Genomic DNA, 22534 nt, shown 5'->3' on the forward strand with positions numbered 1-22534 from the left:
GGTAATAATTCTGAAATTATGGTAATGGAAAAGACAAACCAAGAGTCAATAGACATAAGGTAATAAGTCAATTCTAAAAATAAGAGATCTGAAAGTGAAAAGGGTGGAGGCAGGAAGCTATTACGAAGTACAAGCAAGAGGTAATTGAGGCTGGGACTCAGACGGTAGTGGCAAACATGAGGACGACTATTCAGATTCACAATCTATTTTTAAAGTCTTTGATGAGGAGAAAAGTAATTCTTCGAGCAAGTAGGTAAATTAGGATTTAAAAATTTTTTTTTCAAGGTTTATTTATTTATTTTGAGAGACAGAGCATGAGTAGGGTAGGGGCAGAGAGAGAGGGAGACACAGAATCTGAAGCAGGATCCAGGCTCTGAGCAGTCAGCACAGAGCCTGATGCGGGGCTCGAACCCACAAACCGTGAGATCATGACCTGAGCCGAAGTCATTTATCTGCCTGAGCCACCCAGGTGCCCCAAATTATGATTATTTCTTAAAAGGAGGCAGACTGGAGGTGGAGCAGGTATGGACGGGGAATCAAGAGTCCTGTTTTGGTCTTACTGAAATGGAAATGCCCCAGATATCCCAGTGGAGATGTCAAATAGAAGACCTAAACATGGATATCACCAGTATGTGTGTGACAGGTAACCCAGGCTACTGTACCCTGAGGAATTCCCACTTGTGATGATTGGGAAGAGGAGAAGGATCTAGAAAAGAGAAGAGGAACCAGTGAAATAGGAGGAAACCAGGGTAGTGTAGTGCAAGGAAGTAAAGAGTATGTCAGATGTTCAGTGAGGTGAAGTCTACCTAAGAAAAATCCACTGGATTTAGAAATGTGGAGGGGGTAGGGGACTTTGTTGAGAGCATTTCAGTGAAATGGTCAGGACAATACTTGAAAAAATAGAAGATGGCCCAACATCTGAGGCCAGCACTAGGTTTTCAATTAAAAAAAAAAAGCCACATAGCAAGAGATTGTTAAATTTCCCTTTCAAAATTTTCCAGGGGGTTTTGGTCACTCACAGAATAAAATCTGAGCTTCAAGTTCCCAGATCTGGCACCTGCTATCTCGGTAACTTGACCTTTTCTCATGAGCTCCTGAGTATGTGGTCATACTAACCTTCCTGCTGTTCCTTCAACCAGCCAAGTTCCTGTCTATTTGGAGCCTTTTCATTTGCTCTGCCTTTACCCTGGATGGTTCGGTTCCCAATTACCTTTTAAGTAGTCAGGCTTGCCTGGGGATGTGACCTTGTGACCTTCAAAAGGGAAAGAAATCTGTACAAGGTAGGCTATTTTTGATGTTGCTTTAGGAAAAAGTGAGCCATAAAAAGCAAAGAAACCCTTTTGAATATGGTCTCACCTGATTACGGATCTAGGGGGTTTCCTTATAATGCTATCAGCAGTAAGATCCCAAAGGCTTCCAGCAATGGACTCTTCTTTCACCTGAGCTCTTAGAAAACAATCACACAACAAAGATAACAAGCTTATACTACTGGGGGGTGAGGGGGAAGAATGTCTTTAAGGAGAGGTGAACACACACAGCTGAAAGTTTATCATATTTGTAAGTTTGCTCCTTATAGTTTAAGTTGTTCTTAATTCCTTAGCTGGCCCTAGTGCTGAAATAGTGTTCAAAGCCACTATCATTCAATTCCTCAATCCCACAAACCATTTTTGTCTGAATCTGGGTAGATCTCAATCTGAAGATGTCCACTTCTATCACCATCTTGTTGCAGTCTAAGGTGCTTCACCTTCCAATCACATTTAAAATACAGACCATCTTTTGTTAAAAATAAAAATGTCCAAGGGCTTCAATGCCTAATCCCCAACATCAGTAATGACATACTTCTACAAAGATAGCAGCAGTGGGTAGAGGAACACAGATTTCAGGGACACGTAGGAAATACAAGTGTAAAAAATTTGGTAATTAATGAAAAGAGAAAATGAGAAATTGATGATGACCAGGTTTCTAGCTGAGACTAGTGCATACACAGTGGTGTCACTATCCATCAGGACAGAGAAGAGAAAAAAGGGGAATTCGTTTTGGGCTTATTGAATTTGAGGTGCCTGCACGAGATGTGCTTCAGGCAACATGATGTATGTGTTTAAAAATGCAGGCTATGTTATTAAATGACTGGATGACCTTGCATTAATATCTTAACTTCCTTAGCCTGGTTTCTAAATTTTGTAAAATAAGGGTATTGTATGAATCTCTGAAGAGAGATTTGTATAGTCCCAGTGACCTCAACTTGTATCAACAATCTTAAGTAATTTGGTTTGGATCCTTATTTCCTTCTTAGAACTTTGGGGGTATCATGCTATCTTTGTGCATTTCACTTTGATAACTTAACAAGAACTTTAAAAAGAACTATTAACCAGCTAGAAGTTCATAAATTCATAGATCTTGTTTTCTCTTAAATCTCAAGTGATAGTCAAACACTGGTTTCCCTTACTGATAATAGACACATATTTAAGCTTGTTGGTCATTCTTGGGAATAATACAAGCATTTTAAAAAGAATTCTAATATACTGCTAAAATTTCTTCTTCACGAATTCTTCCCCTCATACATTTGGAGAGGTTGGAGACATTCCTGTAACAGAGAAAAGGAGGGAGGAAAATACGAAGGACTCAAAAGGTGTTTATGTTGGACAAGTAATATCCGTTAAGATCTTCTGTATCAGATTTCAAAAGGAAAAAAAAATCACTTAAATTAGTAACTTGCAATTTGACAATGCAAAATTTAAAAATAACAGAAATGAAAGTTAAACAGGTTTCCTTAAGTTTTATCATCCAGGATGATCCTATTTCAGTATTAGGAATTCTGGCATTCTTCCTGTACTTTACAAATTGCATACTACCTCTTGGTTGCTGTAAATTATTCCTAGGTTAAAAGTAAGTTTCAGGGAAGGGGGACACTGCCCTCACTGTGCCATGCATGTACATAGCCCTGATACTAAATGCAAGTCTGGTTCTAAGACAGGCTTTGTGGGACAACTGACATACAAATGACTATTTGAAAAAAGTACTGGGGCGCCTGGGTGGCTCAGTCGGTTAAGCGTCCCGACTTCAGCTCAGGTCATGATCTCACGGTCCGTGAGTTCGAGCCCCACGTCGGGCTCTGGGCTGATGGCTCAGAGCCTGGAGCCTGCTTCCGATTCTGTGTCTCCCTCTCTCTCTGCCCCTCCCTTGTTCATGCTCTGTCTCTGTCTCAAAAATAAATAAACGTTAAAAAAAAAAAATTTAAAAAAAAAAAAAAAAAGAAAAAAGTACAGAATCCAGAAAACTCATTTGAGAGCACTGTTTTCTACTGCCTCAACAGGAAGTACCACTGCTTTGGTGAAAAAGAATCCCTCAGACTCAAAACCTTTACAGAAATGCCATCAACTGAGCAAGATGAACAATACCACACACTGGACAGCATGTAGGTCTTCAGTGCTTTCTATTGGATCAGCACAAACTGATATATCTTGATGATTTGTTGAAGCATTATCACAATCTTATTCTCCCCATTTTAAAGATCCCCACATGCCATACTGTGGATAGTACACCACAATCTAGTGAGAGGGATGAATAGGGGACCTAGAATTGAAACAAAAGGGAGTGGGAATTAAGAACTTACCCGTAGGGTGCCTGACTGGCTCAGTCAATAGAACATGCAGCTCTCAATTTCGGGGTTGTGAGTACAAGACCCATGTTGGGCATGGAGCCTACTTAAAAAAAAAGTTATTCCCTTATAAAATCACTCCAGCTTAAATAAAATTTCATTGTAACAGAATAATACAACTATTCTGTTCAGTACATCAGTAACACTTGTAACAAAATGCAAAATTGCATTGTGACTGAAAGCATGGATTTTGGAGTAACACATTTTGGTTCAAAACCTGGTGCCTCTGATCTTGGGAATATTTTTTAACCTCTTGCAGCCTAAGTCGCTTTTTTAGTGGAAAAAAAAGGAGCATAACACTTCATTATGGAATTGAGAACTGAAAGTGATCATTTAAAACATATTACATAACAGGGGTACCTAGATGGTTCAGCTGGTTAAACATCTGAGCTGAAATCAACTCAGGTCATGATCTCATGGTTTGTGAGATTGAGCCCTGCCTTGGGCAAAGCCTGCTTGGGATTCTCTCACTCCCTCTCTCAAAGGACACTTAAAATAAACAAACAAACATACATGTGTGTGTACACAAACACACACACACACACACACACACACACACACACACACACCATAAAAAAACCTGTTAAACAAAAAAAGAAACACCATTTCAATTCAGATTTTGTTAGACTTTTATTTTGAATATATTTTTGAGCCAGTACTTCAAGGGATCTCTCTTAAAACTGCCAATCTTAAAGCAGTTAAGAGTAGACTCAGTTTTACTATTAATACCATTTTTTTCCCCTTTAAGGACCACTGTGTGCATGGCACTATACTGACGGCCAAGCAGAAACCCTAGTTTCAATTTCTCTTATGTAGAAACTATTCTACTTACTTGTGAATATTAACTTGATTGTGAAGAATGTAAAGCACATTTCTGAAAACCTGAAAATAAGCACAGGAGACTATACTTCATAATTCATGGTAAACAGTTAATTGTTGATTCTTCAAGCAAATACAACTGTAACACAGTAATCCAAAAGTTATTCTGCTGTTGAAATAAGCTATGATTTTTGAGCACTGTCCTAATTTTTAATCTAGATTAGTATTTTGTTTATATTACAAATGAAACTCTGAAACCGAGTAGGGCACACAATAAAGCAGTAGTAGTTTTGGGTTAAAAATTTCCCATATATCATTCTGAAATTATCATTTCATCCAGATTTAGTGGTAACATGTTCCCAAACCAATAAATATATTTGTATTTACTGTGTTTACCTATTTATAGGTAACAGACCATAACAAATCTGGATACAATCAAGGATGAATAAATGTCAATAAGATGAACTATATACATGAGTTTTCAGTTAAAAATATACCTTAAAAATGATTTTTTTTAAAAAGCTCATTTCTATTGATTTCTCTTTGAGTAATTATGATCTCTTATGTGATACTTTGATATCCTCTGGAAGAGTAAGAAAAAGTCCTTTTGTATTTCATGATAGGTTTAATCAGGTAATTAAAACAAATTCTTATGATATCATCTGATATGTCCAATTACATGGGTATGATGTAACAAAAACAGTTACAAACTTATATATGCATATTTACATTATATATCCAAACTATCAAGCTAAGCAACTATATCTAAGGAGATACATTATGACAGGAGTTAAACAAGTTTTCATTGCTTATTAGAAAGAATGCAGTCAAGCTTTTAATGGAAGTAATATACAAGTGAGGCACTTTTGAGGTCAAGAATAGAAAGCAATGACACTACATACCGGCAATGTTCACAAAAATCTATGTGTATCGTTAATACAAAGGTTTTTCAACTAGATTATTCTTGAGAAGTTTCAAAACTAGCAACTTATGCAATTTAAGGAGCTTTCAGGAACAATGGCTAACATCAGTGTATCAAAGCATATGAAAGTTTTATAACCACCTGGCTGCTAGGCAAACAGTACCTTAATACCTTAAAGCCCTTTTTTGTTTGTTTTTTGTGGGGTTTTTTTTTTTTTTTTGGTTTATATAAATCACCTCAGGTTGTGGTTTCTTACTGTTTTGACTCACTGCAAAACACCTGATGGTACTATTATTACCATGGTTTATAGACCAATTTTTTTTTAAGTGCAACAACAATGCAAGTTTCTAGTGCTTTCCTTTATCCTTAGAAATGTGAACCTGGAGGTCAAATTAAGAATGAGAATATTTAGTGAAGGATCTGTTTTCTAGGTAAATAAAGTTTTCAAAGTTACATGTAGAAAAATGTTACACTTGCCTAATATATCTTTGGGCTAAAATTAAAAACCCAAACTTATACATATATTCCAAAGTGTAATCACAAAGTCTAAGTAAATTTCAAAAAAAAGAAACAGCCTTTGAATTGCCCATCTAGAGGAAAGTACGTGTTTCCTGTACTTTGAAGACCTACACGGATATTAGAAAACATCTCTGTGGCATTCAATCAAGGGGTTGGAGAGAAAAAAGAAAAAGAAAGACTTACCCAACATATCAGATGGCACTATACACATGAGTTGAAAGTGCATTTATATTACTTCAAAAGTTCATTTTAGGCACTGCTGAATAACCAATGAAAATAGGTAGTTTCAAGTTTCCCCCCCTAAACTTTAACCCCTGTCCCAACATCATCCCAGAGACATACACACACTCTCTGAAGTTATCATGATGAAATACGGGTGACGTTATTTTCTTTAAAAAAACTCTCCCTGACTGGTAATGGGAGGAAAATTAGAATACCATTTTGGTAATGGCTTTTGCAAGTTAAAAGAATTGGTTTTGCAAATGCTTCGGCACATCCATTATGTTTGATTGCCAGTTCTGAATATCAGTAAATATTTTAAGACAGGTTATGTAAGAAAAAAGTGCTTAAAATCTTTCAGTGACCAACCAGACACATTAGAGGAAAGATTCAATTTACAGTTCCTTTGAGCTATTTCTTACTCTTGTTTTCTCCCTTTGGAGGTGGCCACTGCTTAAATAGCCCTTTTTTATTGGTAGTAGTGATGAACCCTGTCAGATCCTGATTGCCACCTCAGGTCTCTGGTCTATAAATCATCCAGTAGGTGGTGCTGAAGTCCCATACCTCCTATTTCTTCAAAAATCAAAGGATTCTCCTGTCAAGGCAGGAGAAAAATCATTTAAGAGTTATCAACTCTGAACACAACAAGCCATCAGACCAAAGTCTTTCTTATTATGCCATCCAGATGATTTCATTTTCAGTGTTTACTGTTACTTGAGTTGTTCTATGAAGCCATTTGCTTCTACTACCAGATTCAAAGAGAAAGGTTTCCGAGGAAAAGCCATTTGGCAGTACCAGGTCTGTAGGCAGAAGGAGAAGATGTTCCTGAACTTACCGATACACGTCAAGAATGAGAAACTCAGACTATCCTTTTTACCCCCCACATAATGAGAATTTACTCAAGAGAATATTCCCACATAGGGATTCAGATAGCACTATAATTCGTTAGTTTTCTGACCAGTTTGGAATCTGAGTGTGTTAACTATGAAAATCCAAGGGGAAATAAAAACCATTTCATCACCGTAGTTTTTAATGAAGAAACTTGTTTAAAATGGTAAAGGAAAAAATGGGAATGGGATGGCGAAATCTTAGCAGCAAAGTGGTTAAACAAGTTGAAAATATTAATGCACAGACATTAAAATATTAAAGCATATATGTTGCATATAAAATACAGTACAGAACCAGGAGTTGCACTATACTGATTAGTGCTTAACAGAAGAAATGATTAAAATTGTTCTTCCCAGAAGTATATACACAGTTCATTTCCACAGCATTTTCCTATATAGCCAGCAAGTTATTTTCTTCAGTTATTCACACCTTGCTCAAACCTGAATTATAAATTCAGCACTTACAAATATGAAAATTCATTCACAAGGAAAACGAGTATTTCCATTTCACCAATAAAAAGTAATTTTGAAAGTTAACAGTCTATTCTAGGAAACCAAGTTTAGCTGAAAACTTCAGGGATGAAGATCATCTGGTGTAGCAGTGTTCAAATATATAAACAGTAAAAATAAGTCTTAAAACGGCTGCTACAGTGTCATATTTTGGATTTAGTTCATCCAATTGATTTTTAGTACAAAACTAGAAATAACCTCTTCTTCATAACATCTATAGTTATCAATATATTTTTCTTCTTTTCAATGTGAAATAATACTTCAAGATGATCTATATACACAATGTTGTCAGTTCAAGCTGTCATATAAATATAAATGCTTTCTTAAAAAAAAGTATTTTACAGACAGATAGTGTTATATACATTGTTCAGTTTGATCTGGGGCAAAAGAAGAAAGTGAACACAAGCTTAAGTGTGATATGTAAGAAGAATGATACATAAATGACATTTTAAAACCTGCATAGAAATGAGCTTCAAATGGTAGTGTGATTTTAATTTCTATCACTTCTGAAACTTCAAGCCATTAAAAAAAAGGCACACTTCTCAACTCTATCCCTCTAAGGGAATGTTCTTAAAGAACCCTTTACTTTGTTAGAGTTTTAATGTAACACTTAAAAAGACCAAAAAAAAAACAAAAAAAACAAACAAACAAAAAAAAAAACGAAATGAAACCAAACCAAACAAAAAAAACCCACCAAAAACAAAACCCAAAAAACCCAGACAAATTGACCCCAACCACTTTCAACAATTTGTTGGAACATTTATCCAACTACTTTGTAAATAAAACATCCAGTAATACAATGCTCTGCAAAAGAAATAAAATTATATGTACAAGATATTTCATTCACAATGTTGGATTAAATACTTTCCTGGGATAGTTCAGTATATACTTTAACATATAATAATTTTGCTTTTAGGCCAGTTTAAATAAAATAAAATGCAACTGGGAAAAGTTACTCTTACGCAAATAATAAGCAATGAGAATTAAGTTAAAAAATTAGTAACACAGCTGAACATATTCTAGTTTAGCAGAGTTAAGTGGAGATCTCAGGAGGAAACTTTTATATTAACTATCCAGTTACACTTTTTGCCTTGTAAAACATTTGTAAATGCAATATGATTTTTTGAAGGAGGAAAACTCTGAAAGAAAACAACTTGCTGGTTGAATACCACAACAAAACAAAACAATCCCAAAACTCACTTTTTTCTATAATGTTTACTCAGTCTCTTTTTATATAAAAATAAGTGTTACGTTCCCATCAGAACATTAGACAATTACATCTGTGCTTTAAAAAAAAATTGGTCACTCAAGCCTATTAGAATATTTTTAAAGATTTTAGATTACCAGAATGTACAGATATAACTCAATATAAACTGTAGCCAAGGGAAATGAGGATGAAAATATCAAATCATTCACATGGAATAAAAACGTTATTAACTAGATGAGTAAAATATTCAAAATATAATGGAATGTGACAGTAGATATATGTACATCTACTTCAGAACTAGGAAGGGGAAGAAAAGTTTAATATGTGATAATTCGTACCTTATATTTAGTTAAATATAAACATTTGTTATTTATACATAAAACTGCTTTCAAAAAACAACTAATAAATGATTTAGTTGTACTTGTTTTACTTCTTACAATTCCCAAGTGTTAACTTTTCTTAGATTGAAATCAACTGTCCCCTAGTGCATTTTTAGTTCATGTCTTAATGAATTCAAACCTTTAAAAGTCCCATCACCTAATGCATAAATATACAAAAATGCCAAAAATTAATCCCTTTTAGTTGGATACTTTATGCTCACTTTTTATACCCAATAACCAGAAATAGTTTCCTTTTGCAGATACTCTTTACAACCTGTAACAAAACATGCCATGCACTCAAGGGAAAAAGTTAGGCATGGCTAGCATTTGTGAAATGCCAAGAACTGACAAGTTCTGCTTCCTCCACGTGTGGCCCCAATGATTACCAGGCAAGATTTCATATTGCTTGCCAAAAGTTTCCATAAATCCAAGTTAGCTAATTCCTGGAAACAAAGATTTTAAGCTCATTTTGGCACTGGATCCTTTCATCCAGCAGCTTTATGTTTCCCGCCACAGCACCCACACGCCTCACCACAACGATGGCACATTCTCAAAGGGACATAGCAGCACATACATGGTACAATGAAAGACAAAGCTACTAGGGCTAACCATCGTAAGCAGAACTTGTCATCACTAGTGTCACATGAACAGGGATCAGAAAAATCTCCCTCTGAGTCTGACATACAATGATATAACATGCTCTCTGCACAGAGCATGCAACTAACTTGATATATGCATCTTTTAATAGGGTCTGGAGCATCCTGACATTTTCCCCTGCCATTTTCTTCATGATTAAACCTTTCCTGGCAGTATACGCAGCGGGAACGTTCACCATCTTCTTTTCTTCGTTTTGACTTCTTAAATTTTAATGAGGAAGGCTGTGCCTTAAATACCACAGAGTCTTTGAGTGAACTTAACTTAGTCTCATCCCCACAAGAGTACAGATAGTCTGATTTTTTACTGTCTGGTTTAGAAAATTGAATACTGGAATCAGTATCATCTCTCTCTAAGTCATTTTTCCACATGTCAGGATGTCTGTAGTCTGCATAACGACGTATTAAGATATCTCGAGGGTTTATCCTGACAATCTCATCCTCATCTTGAAAGCTGACATGTCGGATTGATTTCAAAGGGACCTAAAAAGGAAAGAGATGAAAACTGCAGTAATAACTGTGAAGGTTAATTTTATATGTCAATTTGGCTAGGCTGCGTGCCCAAATATTTGATCAAACATTATTTTGGATGTTTATGTTTCTTGGATGAGGTTAATCTTTAAATTGGTGGACTATGAGGGAAACAGATTATCTTCCAGGGCATAGGCAGACCTCACCAATTAGCTGAAGGCCTTAATAGTATAAATGCTGACCACCGCCCCCTGCCTCGCCCCGCCCAAGCAAGATGGAATTCCCCTAGCAGAATTCTACCTTTAGATGGGGACTGCAACTCTTCCCTGGGTCTCAAGCCTGATAGCCTACCTGCATATTTTGCATATGTACCTCCACTATTGCATGAGCCAATTCCCTAAAATAAATCTCTCTGTGTGTACATAACACAACTAGTTGGTTCCGTTTCTCTGGAGAACCCTGACTCATATAAATTTTAGTACCAAGAATTGGAGTGTTGTTGTTAACAAATACCTAAAAATGTGGAAATGCCTTTGGAACTGGGTAATGGGTAAAGGCTAAAAGTTTTGAGGTGTATGTTACAAAAAGCCTTGAACAGACTGTTGGTTGAAATATGGCCGTCGAACATGCTTCTGGTGAAGGCTCAGACGGAAATGAAGAACACATTATTGGACGCTGGGGAAAGGTGATCCATGTTACAAATTGGGTGAAGAATGTGGATGGATTGTACGTTAGTGTTTTGCGGAATATAGAACTTGTGAGTGATAGACTTGGATATTTAGCAGAGATTCCTAAGCAAAGTGCTGAAGGTGCCTAGTTACTCCTTGCTGCTAACAGCAAAATGTAAGAGGAAAGGGATAAATTGAAATAGAAATTTTGAAGCAAAAAGATGGCAGATCTTGAAGAGTCAGAAAATTCTCAGCCTATGGATAGTGCAAAAATTTAGAAAGCATGCAAAGGTATGCTGATCCATCACATAATAAAGAGATTATGGGTGTGATTGCCAAATCCAACCAACCATCTCAACTGAAATGCTGCCATGTTGGACTAAAGGGAAGAGAGGTAGGATGAAATGAAGAAAGGCTACCGGACATCAAGGATTTACAGGACTGGCAAATACAGCTATCTAACTGAAAACATGTGTTATCCTTTAAAAAAAGGGAAGAACGACCCCAAAGGTAAGTCTCTCTCCTCAATTCCATATGGCAAAGCCAATTCCTCAGTTGCAGTGGGCCAGGAAACCTAGAGCCTTTGGTATGAGTTTATCACACACTGCCAAGGAGATGGGGTCACCACTGTGGTAGGCACATAGGTCAAAGCATTGAGCCAAAGCCTAAGAGGATTATTTTCACACCTTAAAATCTCACAGAATTTGCCCTGCCAGGTTTTAGACTTGCTTAGGACTCATGACTGCTTTCTTCTTTCTAAAATTTACCACTTTTCAAAAGAAATATCTATTGTATGCCTTTTCCATCATGGTATTTTGGAAGCAGGTAATTTGTGTCTTGTTTTACAGGTGTCTTGTTTTACAGGTAGAGAGGAATTCTGCCTTAGGACAAATCATACCTTGAGTCTCACCCACACTTGACTTAGACAAGATCTAGGATTTAGAATTGACGCTACAAGGGGTTCAGACTTTTGGGCTGTTGTAATGGGATGAATGTGAGGAACCAGAGTGTGCAATGTTATGGGCTACTTGTGCACTCTCAAAATTCATATGCCGAGACCTCAACCCCCAGTACTTCACAATGTGACTACATTTGGATGCAGGGCCTTTAAAAGGTGATTACATTAAAATAGATCCTTAATTAAGGTGGGTCTTAATCCAATCTGACTGGTATCCTTCTAAGAAAGGAAATTTGGACATACAGGGAGAGGAGGCACCAGAGATGTGTGGGTGTACAAAAGACCATGTGAGGACACAGCCAAAAGGTACAGAAAGAGAAGGCTGGGAAGAAACCAAATGTGCCAACATCTTCATTTTGGACTTCCAGTTTCCAGAACTATGAGAAAATCAGTATTTGTTTTTCAAGCCACTCAGTCAATTTTGTTATGATAGCCCTAGCAAACGAATACAAAGACATACATGTATATAGCTTGGTTATACGAGTCACTTGAAACACAGGACACCCACACCTACTTATTCTCACTCTCTCCTCCTCCTTTCTGGGTAGATTATCTTCCTGAGGCCAGGGAGCAGGTTAAATCTTTCTGGGGATAAATCAAATGGTGTCTAAATCAAAATGACCTTTTCCTTTACCTATACAAGTGGGCTTCTAGTAGTCACATTTGTTTCTCCTATGCCTATGCCCAGTCCCTGGACACAGTGACCATCTACAGGTAAGCACCTGACTCAGGTTGAGACAAACTTCCATTCTCAAGATATTTGGAACCGGGGCTAAAAAACCCTCCAGGTCTGGGCTAACGGTGGAATGATGGATACAGTCCATTAAATTAACAATACACAATTTCTCTTGGCTTTATCCAGTGATAAATACACAGTGGCAATTCCTAGAGTCAAACCAGAAATTTGGATGGAATTTAAGTAATAGTGTTCTATAAACATGCATGTAGCAAATTAACACACAAAAGATTTTCTAGTATAATTCAGCTACATGGAGAATTAAAAGGACTAAAAAATTTCACTTATGTGTTAATTAGTTGTATCCCACAATAGGAGATAAGCTAAGATTACTTACCCTATTTTGGGACTTTAGGCTTCCACATTCCTTGGATATTTGCCGTTGTACATATTCTATACTTCTGCCCTGAATGTCTAGGCCCGGATGACTGAATGTTATCTAAAATATAAACAATTTCTACTTAAGTGACCAGAGAATGTATTTCTTATTTTTAATAAAACCATACAGTGTGTATTCCAAAGTTTCATAACCTATTAGCAGTGAAGCTTTTCAAAATGGTTGTAATAAAGAGCATTATTTGAATCATCCTATTGATTATTTGAACTTAGGTCTTTCCTTATACATTTAAATTTTAATTTCAAAAGTAACACGAACTTCTGGTTTCTGGTTCTACATGTGAGAAACTTAGTAAACGCCACTCTGTTCTAACAAGTAAGCAACTGAATAGAAAAAATAGCACCAATTCGTCTCAGATCTGTAAGAGAGAGGAGGACACGGTACAAACCACCGCCCCCAATACTGGAGACATGGGAAAATAATGGGAGTCACAGCTCACCAGAACAAACTCATGAGCAGAATTGCTGCAGAAATGAGTGCTGAGGTGGACCTGCTCATAGTGAAGCCCCACACTTTTGGGAGTTTACCTCCCGGAGCTCAGCCAGTAAATATCAGAAAAATCCCTGCATGCTTCCAGCAGGTGGAGGGGGAAAGGAACCACTTCTGAACTATGCCAGAAAACTCCCAAGGTCTGCCCTCAGGAGAAACTAGTTAACCAGAGCCTGACCTACTGGGATATTATCAAAGCATATCTGACCTAGGAGAGGGGAAATAGCCAACTCTAGTCAACTCTAACCATCTAACCCAACTAAGAAGTTAGAAAAAACTGACAAATACTGGTGGAGTTCACAGACCAGAAGCATAGGCTCATTCTAAAAGACTGAGACCTATTCACAGGACTACAGAATGCTCCCCGTCCCCCCATACCTCACCACCACATACTAAAGACCTATTTACAGCAGTTCCTTTTACCCAGTACATCATGTCCAGCTATTAGCTATAAAGAACAAAATTACCAAACATACTGAAAGACAAAAACAATCTGAAGAGATAGAACAAGCACCAGAACAAGACACAGCAGGGATTTGGAATTAGAAGACTAGGAATTTAAAACAACTATGAATAATATGCTAAAAGCTCTAATGGATAGCACGCAAGAACAAATGAGCAATACAAGCAAAGAGATAGAAATCTTAATAAGGAACCAAAAAGAAATGCTAGAGATCACAAACACTAAGAGAAATGAAGAATGCCTTTGCGGGACTTATTAGACTGGACAGGATTGAAGAAAGAATCTCTGAGCTATTTGAAATAGTAATGACTGAGAATTTACCCATATTCATGTTAGACACCAAACCACAGACCCAGGAAACTCTGAAAATACCAAGCAGGATAAATGCCACGCCCTCTCCCCCACTACACCTAACCATACCATTTTCAAACTATAAAAACTCAAAGATAAGAAAAAGTCCTGAAAAATGACCAAAGGAAAAATTCCTGACTTACAGAGGGACAAAGAATCACATCTGCCCTCTTCTTCGAAATCATGCAAGCAAGAAGGCAATGGAGTCAAAGATTTAAAGTGGTGAAAGAAACAACCTGCCAACCTAGAATGCTGTACCCTACAAAAAACCAAAATCCTTCAAAAGAGATAAAGACTTTCTCAGGCAAACAAAAACTGAAGAAATTTGTTGCCATTGGACTTGCCTTACAAGGAATGTTATGAGGTTCTTTAGAGAGAAGGGAAATAATACAGATCAGAAACTCAGATCTACGTAAGAATAAAGGAATACTGAAGAAGGAATAGGTGAAAATAAAATAAAGTTTTAATTTTTCTTATTCTTAATTGAGCTAACAGAGAACAGTTGTTTAAAAATGGTAACAATGGGGGCACCTGGGTGGCTCAGTCGGTTAAGCGGCCGACTTTGGCTCAGGTCATGATCTCGCGGTCCGTGAGTTCAAGCCCTGTGTTGGGCTCTGTGCTGACAGCTCAGAGCCTGGAGCCTGTTTCAGATTCTGTGTCTCCCTCTCTCTGACCCTCCCCCGTTCATGCTCTGTCTCTCTCTGTCTCAAAAATAAATAAACGTTAAAAAAAAATTTTTTTTAATTAAAAAAAATAAAAATGGTAACAATGTATTCAATCATGTATGATTATGTGTGTGTGTGTATACATATATATATATATATATATATATATATATATATATATATATTTACATATATAAAGGGAAATGAATGGCAATGATACAAGAGATGGGAAGGAGGAATTGGGATTATTTTGTTATTATAAGGTAATTGCAAGATCTGTAATTTAGTGTTCTTTGAAAATGGACACAGGTTAGTTGTAAAGGTATAATGCAAATCTCAGGATAACTACAAAAAAAAAAGATAAAACAGACAAACAAATGTCACTTATATGCCAAAAAGGAGAGAAAACGAAACCATATAAAATGTTGAATTAAACCACAAAGACAGAAAATAAATGAAAGACAAAAACAGAAACAGAGAAAAAGGGCAACAAATGGAAAACTATAAAAAATATGGTAGAGGGGTGCCTGGGTGGCTTGGTCGGTTAAGCGTCCAACTTCGGCTCAGGTCATGATCTCACGGTCCGTGAGTTCGAGCCCCGCATCAGGCTCTGTGCTGACAGCTCAGAGCCTGGAGCCTGCTTCGGATTCTGTGTCTCCCTCTCTCTGCCCCTCCCCTGTTCATGCTCTGTCTCTCTCTGTCTCAAAAATAAATAAATGTTAAAAAAAAAAAAATTAAAAAAAATATGGTAGATATTAATTCTGCTGTATCAATAATCACTTTGAATGTTAATGCCCTAAACGCACCAATTAAACAACAGAGACTGTCAGAGAAAATAAAAAAGACCCAACTATGTGTTGTCTATAAGAAACGTACTTACAGAGTAAAGGTAAAGAGATGGAGAAAAATATACTATGCTAACACTAATCAAAAGAAAGCCTATTTAATTAATTTCAGACACAGCTGACCTCAAAGCAAGAAAAGTTGGTGGTGATAAAGAAGGGCATTACATAATGATAGAAGATTAATTTTCTAAGAAGACCTAGCAATCCTTAATGTGTACGTGCTTAAGAACAGAGCATTATATTACACAAGACAAAAACTGACAGAACTGCAAGGAGAAAGAGACATACTTATTATCACAGCTGGAGACTTTAACACCCCTCTGTCAGAAATGGACAGATCCAATAGGCAGAAAATCAGTAAGGACCTGGTTGAACTCCACACCATCAATCATATGAATATAAGTGACATCTACAGACTATTTAACAACAGCAAAATATTTTCTCAAGTTCACATGAACATTAACCAATACAGACCACATTCTGGGCCACAAAGCAGACTTCAATAAATTTAAAAGAATACAAATTATATAATGTCTGCTCTCAGACCACAAAAGAAATAAATTAGATATCAATAATAGAAGGATAAGTGAAAAATCTCCAAATATGTGGAGATTTAACAAAACAACACTTCCAAATTAACACAGATCAAAGAAGTTTTTAAAAATTAAGTATTTTGAACTAAATGGAAATGAAAATTGTGGAATAGAGTGAAGGTTGTGCTTAGAGGGAAATTTACAGCATCAAATGCGTATATTAGAAAAGAAAGATCTAAAATCAATAATCTACGTTTCCACCTTAGAAAACTAGAAAAAGATTAAATCCAAACTTAGAGTTTCTAGCTAATGCAATAAGAAAAGAAAAAGAATTAAAAGGTATACAGACTGAGAAGGAAGAAATAAAACTGTCCTTGTTCACAGAAGGTATAATCATGTATGCAGAAAATCTGAAAGAATTGATAAAATAACTCCCAGAACTAAACTAATAAGCAATTATAGCAAGGTTGCAGGATACAAAATTTATACATAAAAGCCAATCACTTTCCCATATATGAACAATAAACACATGTGGAGTTTGACATTAAAAATGCAGTACCATTCATATTAGCACTCCCCAAAATGAAAATCTTAGGTATAAATCTAACAAAATATGTATAAGATCTGTTATGAGGAAACTATAAAACACTGATGAACAAAATCAATAATAAATGTAGAGATATCCACATTCATGGATTGGAAGACTCAATACTGTCAAGATATCAGTTCTTCTCAAATTAGTCTACAGATTCAATGCAATCCCAATTAAAACACCAGCAAGTTATTTTGTGGATACAGACAACTGATTCAAAGTTTACAGAAAGAGCCAAAAGACCCAGAAGAGCCAACACAATATTGAAGGAGAAAAAAGCTGGAGGACTGACATTACCTGACTTCAAGGTTACATTAATTAAGACAGTGTGGAATTGACAAAATAATAGATCAGTGATACATTACAGATGACTTTGGTAAATGGCAAGGACTTTAAAATACAACACCAAAGGCACAATCCATGAAAGAAAGAACTGACAAGCTGGACTTCATTAAAATTAAAACCTTCTGCTGTGCAAGATACAGTGTCAAAAGAATGAGAAGGCAAGTCATACACTGGGAGAGAATATTTATACAAGATATCTGATAAAGGAACGTTATCCAAAATATACAAAGAAGTCTTAAAAACCAACAATAAAGGAGTGCCTGGGTGGCTCAGTTGGTTGAGCGTCTGACTTCGGGTCAGGTCATGATCTCATGGTTCGGGAGTTCAAGCCCTGCATCGGACTCTATGCTGACAGCTCAGAGCCTGGAGCGTGCTTCAGATTCTGTGTCCCCCTCTCTCCGCCCCACCCCTGTTTGTGCTCTGTCTCTCTCTGTCTTTCAAAAATGAATAAACATAAAAAAAATTTTTAAATAAGACCAACAATAAAAATTCTCAAAAACCAATAATAATGAAACAACCCAATTTAAAAAATGAGCCAAAGATCTCAATATATTCACCATGGAAAATACACAAATGGAAAAACAGCAAATGAAAAGATGCTACATACCGTAAGTCATCAAGGAAATGCAAATTAAAACAAGGAGATACCACTACACAAGTAGTAGAATGGCTAATATCGAGAACACTGACAACACTAAATCCTGGGGAGGATAGGATGCAGAGCAACAGGGAATCCTTATTGACTGCTGGTGGGAATTAAAAATGGTGCAACTACTTTAGAAGACAATTTGGCAATCTCTTATAACACTAAATATACTCTTCCCATATGATCCAGCAATTGCACTCCTTGCTACCCAAAAGATTCAAAAACTTATGTCCATGCAAAAAATTGCACACAAATGTTGTTAGCTGCTTTATTCATAATTGCTAAACCTTGGAAGCAACCAAAATGTCCCTCTGTAGATGAACATAAAGTGTGGTATATACCCAAACAAGAGAATATTAGTCAGTATTCAAAAAAAAAAAAAAAGAAGACAAAGAAGAACTTTACATGCATTACTACTACGTGAAGGAAACCAAAGTGAAAACAATCTGAAAAGGCTATATACTTTATGACTTTCTGATAAAGTGAACCTATAAAGGTAATAAAAATTTAAGTGACTGCCAAGAGTTGTGCTTTGGCAGGGGTGGAAGAGATATGAATAGGCAGAACGCAGAGAATTTTTAGGGCAGTAAAAAACAAAAACAAAAACAAAAACCTATGATACCATAACCGACTGAGCCACTCAGGTGCCCCCAAACCTCATGTTTTTTAAGCTAGTGTTAGGTAACAATTCTCCATAGGTCTCATTTCTGTAGATCTAGTGAGGAAAGGCACGTTTTGCCTTTGTTTCAGACTATCTTTGCAAAGATGTACGTAAAGTGAAGCCCTTGAAAAGTAAGTGCCTTCCCTTTTTAGTTAGGTTTGTTTAGTATCTACTATGACTATGACACCATCTCTTTCCCTGGAAAAGTCAGGCAAGACTTAACATCCTTTATAAACGACTTTGGGTTCCCTAAGTTCAGGGTTCCAATGCTGTAATGCAAAACCACTGAGTGTGCTTCATCCACCTGAGTAGCTCAGCACCATCTCCATGGGACTTGGAATGCCAGGGGACCAACCCAAACATGAAGCTCATGCTACTTTATTGTGCTGTGAGTAATAATGTCCCTTGTCTCTGATCTAGCAGCCTTATGTCTTCTGGAAGCAACCAGAAGGTTGAACCTTTAGGGTAAAATCTCAGACTTTTCATATTTCTCGACAGCAAGAAAGCAGTCTAGACCTTTTGGCAAGACTGACTGGCTGTGGAGAAGGATCCATCAACCTATCCAGTCAAAAGCAATTAAACATTCAAAGCATGTAAGTACTCTCTTGAACACATATTCATGAAGCAAGCTTTGGACAATGACCTAGTATCTTATGAAGATCTATTTTATGTAGACATTGTACTAAACAAACTACCACTAGTATTACAGTCCACATGATGGCTTAAATAAAATTTTTACATTCTGATTTTTTATGTATCATTTTTTTAAGTTTATTTATTTGAGAGAGAGAGAGAGACAGAGAGACAGAGAGAGAGAGAGAGAGAGAGAGAGAGAGAGAGAGAGAGAGAGAGAGAGAGAATGAGCTGGGAAGGGGCAGAGAGAGAGAATTCCGAGAATTCCAAGCTAACAGTGTGGGGCCTGATGTGGGGCTCGAACTCACAAACCGTGAGATTATGACCTGAGCCAAAAATCCAGAGTTGGATGCTTAACTAACTGAGCCACTCAGGCGCCCCTACATCATTTTTCTTAAACTTGATTATTTTAGTCCGTGAAAGAGGACTCCATCTTGACAAAAAAGGTTTCTGACCAGCAAGTGTAAGGCCAGATTCTATAATATGGGAAATTCACCCTGTGAAGCCTATTGGGTGACACCCAAATGGACAAACGGTGTACCACTATACAAATGCAAGTGCACATTATTCCTCTTAAGAAACTTCCAGATTTATTAAATGCATAGCTAGTATCTGTGTAGCTTTGAAGAAGAATACCCATACCATTCTAGTTCCTAATAAACTGAGTTCACTTATTTTGACATCAGCAAATTTATAATTAAATATCTAGTTATACAAAGTCATTAAACATCATCCTTTTTTTCTCTAGGTCACATCAATCTTAGATATAAGGAAAAGTTGCAAAGCAGCTAGAATTCAGACCCTAATAGTCTGGTTCCAGAAGCCATGTTAACACTCAAAATCCCCAGGCTAAGAGTTGCCTGCCAACTGTTGTTTACTTCCCTCTCTTCAGTTATCTAGCACCATTTTGTACTTTTCTACGTGGCGACTACATTCTTTAACCACTCCACCACTATCATTGCATTTTGGGAGAAGGGTTCGGTTCTTTTCCCTCCCATTAGTCAAAAGAGTTCCCTCAGCCAAAAAAGATAGGCCAAATAAATTCCCAGGGTCTCGGATGATGAATATCAGTCTCTTGTAACTTTGTGTTACATTCACTAAATTTTTTCTCACTGTTCAACTATACGAAATCACTGGTCTAGTTCAGGATGTACATACATCCATTCTCTCCTCCACTGGTAAGTTTTTCTACCCATCACTCAAGATGTTGGAAGTATTTTGTATTTAAAAGTGTTAAATTGGATCTCTCCAATCCTGCTTCCTAGGATGCCTAGATGATGAGGAGGAAATATAACTCTGGACTGATGGTTCTGATTCCAAAAATCCCTGGAAAAGCTATGCAAATTGTTTTCAGCCTCTATTTTTGCCTCTTTTTAATAAAACTGGCTTAAAATTAATTTTTCCCTTCTTGTACCAATATTTTAATAACATTTTTTGTGCATTTCTTCTAAAATTTCATAGTAAACTTAGAAAAAAAACATGTATATAAACTATAATGTCTATCCCCCTAATGAGGCAGCTTGCTGTAGTGACTGTTGTGAAGATTAATGAGTTATATAAGTGCTTTAAACAGTACTCAGCATATAGTAGGGGCAAGCTATGATAAGGATTAACAAGCCATACTTATTAGATGTAATGTAACATAAAGCTGCCTACTTATTATAAATGAAATATTTCCAACTTGAGCTAGAATAAAAAGGAAGAGGAGAAGAGAAGATGGCAGAAGGAGGAAAAACACCATTTGTAAATAACCTCAGAATTCTAATAATTTAACAAATATTAACGTGGTGACTTTGTTCAGGTACTTAATGATTCTATGCATGAATTCCTTCACTGATAACATCTTTATTTACTTATTTATTTACTGCTCAAATGAGATATTGGAATCAAAAGCACTTAGCAAAGCATCAAAAGAATATAAAATCTCAAGTCTTCTTGATTTCCTAAGACAATTACAAAGGCCAGATAAAATTATTAAACATGAAAAACATGTAACACTTTAACAGGTAATCCGAAATACTAGAATGAAAGTCACCTTCCAAAGTAAAAGCAAAATGATTCTCAGAAATTTGAGTATTGCTTTCAGTAATGATTTTATTTATGAAAAACACCAGGCAGAAATACTAAAAGGTTTTAAAAAAAAAGAGTAAGAAATACTAACAGGTTTCATTATCCTACTTCATATACCATGATATTAGAGGAGAAAAAATGGAGAGTATCAGTATACACTGCAGTTGTAGGTACTGGGGAAACAGAGATAATCACGTGTTTGACAGAACAAATTAAGACAAACACTATCAAAGAAACAAGAATCTTCTCTTCTGAGATGGAAAAAAAAAAACACCTAAGCAAGAGATGACAAAACCCTTGTGTTTGAAAAAATGGCCACCATGAAAGTGAAAGAAAGGAGTTATAAAATCTGAGCTGAGTGGGGAAAGTAAAACTTCAGTTACACAGGAAATATTTAAAATCCATGTTGTTACTGTGACTTGCTGAGAACAATTTTGAGTGACCCACAGTCCCTGGAGAATTAAGAAATTATAATCTTTAATTACTGTAGCCATGGAACCTTCCTTTCTTTCCCACTGGGACTGTTAACAGCATTAAAGTTTGCTAGTATTTCACCTTTATCTTAGAGAGTCCGTTATTGAGATCACAAATAAGCCAAATGTTTACAGAGAGCTTAATTCACTCAGAACAAAATGAATTAACAGGTTTATGGTGCTATCTCTGGAATTAGGTTTGTCCTTAAACCAGATCAACACAACAACCCACCAGTCAGACTTATTAGCATACCCTTCTCTCCAAAAGACAATACACATGCTCAAGAGCATATCGTTGTGTGTGCATATGTGTGCACATACACCTGAGAACTGGCCAAGTACTGGTCCTAATCTGAGGCAAAGGCTGAAATATTGAAATGTTCTGATCTGATCTTCTGCTGGGTCTCCTCAGCTCTCTACTTGAGGAAAACATGTCATCCTTTTCAAGGAACTCAAGATTCCAGAGGTCAGATTCCATGCCAGTTAGACTTGATGGTCTGTTTAGCATAAATAAACAACAAAACAACATGCAGTAACTATTCCCTCAGTTACATCTATTCCACATTAAAAACGAGCGGTAGGAGCAAAATTAGAAACAGTATCTTACCATTTTCCTTTTTTTTTTTTAACCTTTATTTATTTTTGAGACATAAAGAGATAGAGCATGAGCGGGGGAGGGGCAGAGAGAGAGGGAGACAGAATCTGAAGCAGGCTCCAGGCTCTGAGCTGTCAGCACAGAGCCCGACGCGGGGCTCGAACCTACG

General features: G+C 36.6%; 1 protein-coding gene across 1 annotated transcript in view; it reads right to left on the reverse strand.

Annotated features, from left to right (window-relative positions):
• Nucleotides 1-5929: 5929 nt before the first annotated feature.
• SPRED1 (sprouty related EVH1 domain containing 1) overlaps nt 5930-22534 on the reverse strand; it is a 137031-nt gene continuing 120426 nt past the window's right edge. Inside the window, exons 6-7 of the mRNA XM_042942455.1 lie at nt 12945-13046; nt 5930-10257 (exon numbers count right to left, since the gene is read on the reverse strand). Of these exons, the coding sequence (XP_042798389.1) occupies nt 9607-10257; nt 12945-13046 (753 nt within the window). The 3' untranslated portion in view covers nt 5930-9606. The remainder of the gene's footprint in view (nt 10258-12944; nt 13047-22534) is intronic.

The sequence above is a fragment of the Panthera leo genome, chromosome B3, assembly GCF_018350215.1.
Source record: "Panthera leo isolate Ple1 chromosome B3, P.leo_Ple1_pat1.1, whole genome shotgun sequence".
In the NCBI taxonomy this organism is placed as follows: Eukaryota; Metazoa; Chordata; class Mammalia; order Carnivora; family Felidae; genus Panthera; species Panthera leo.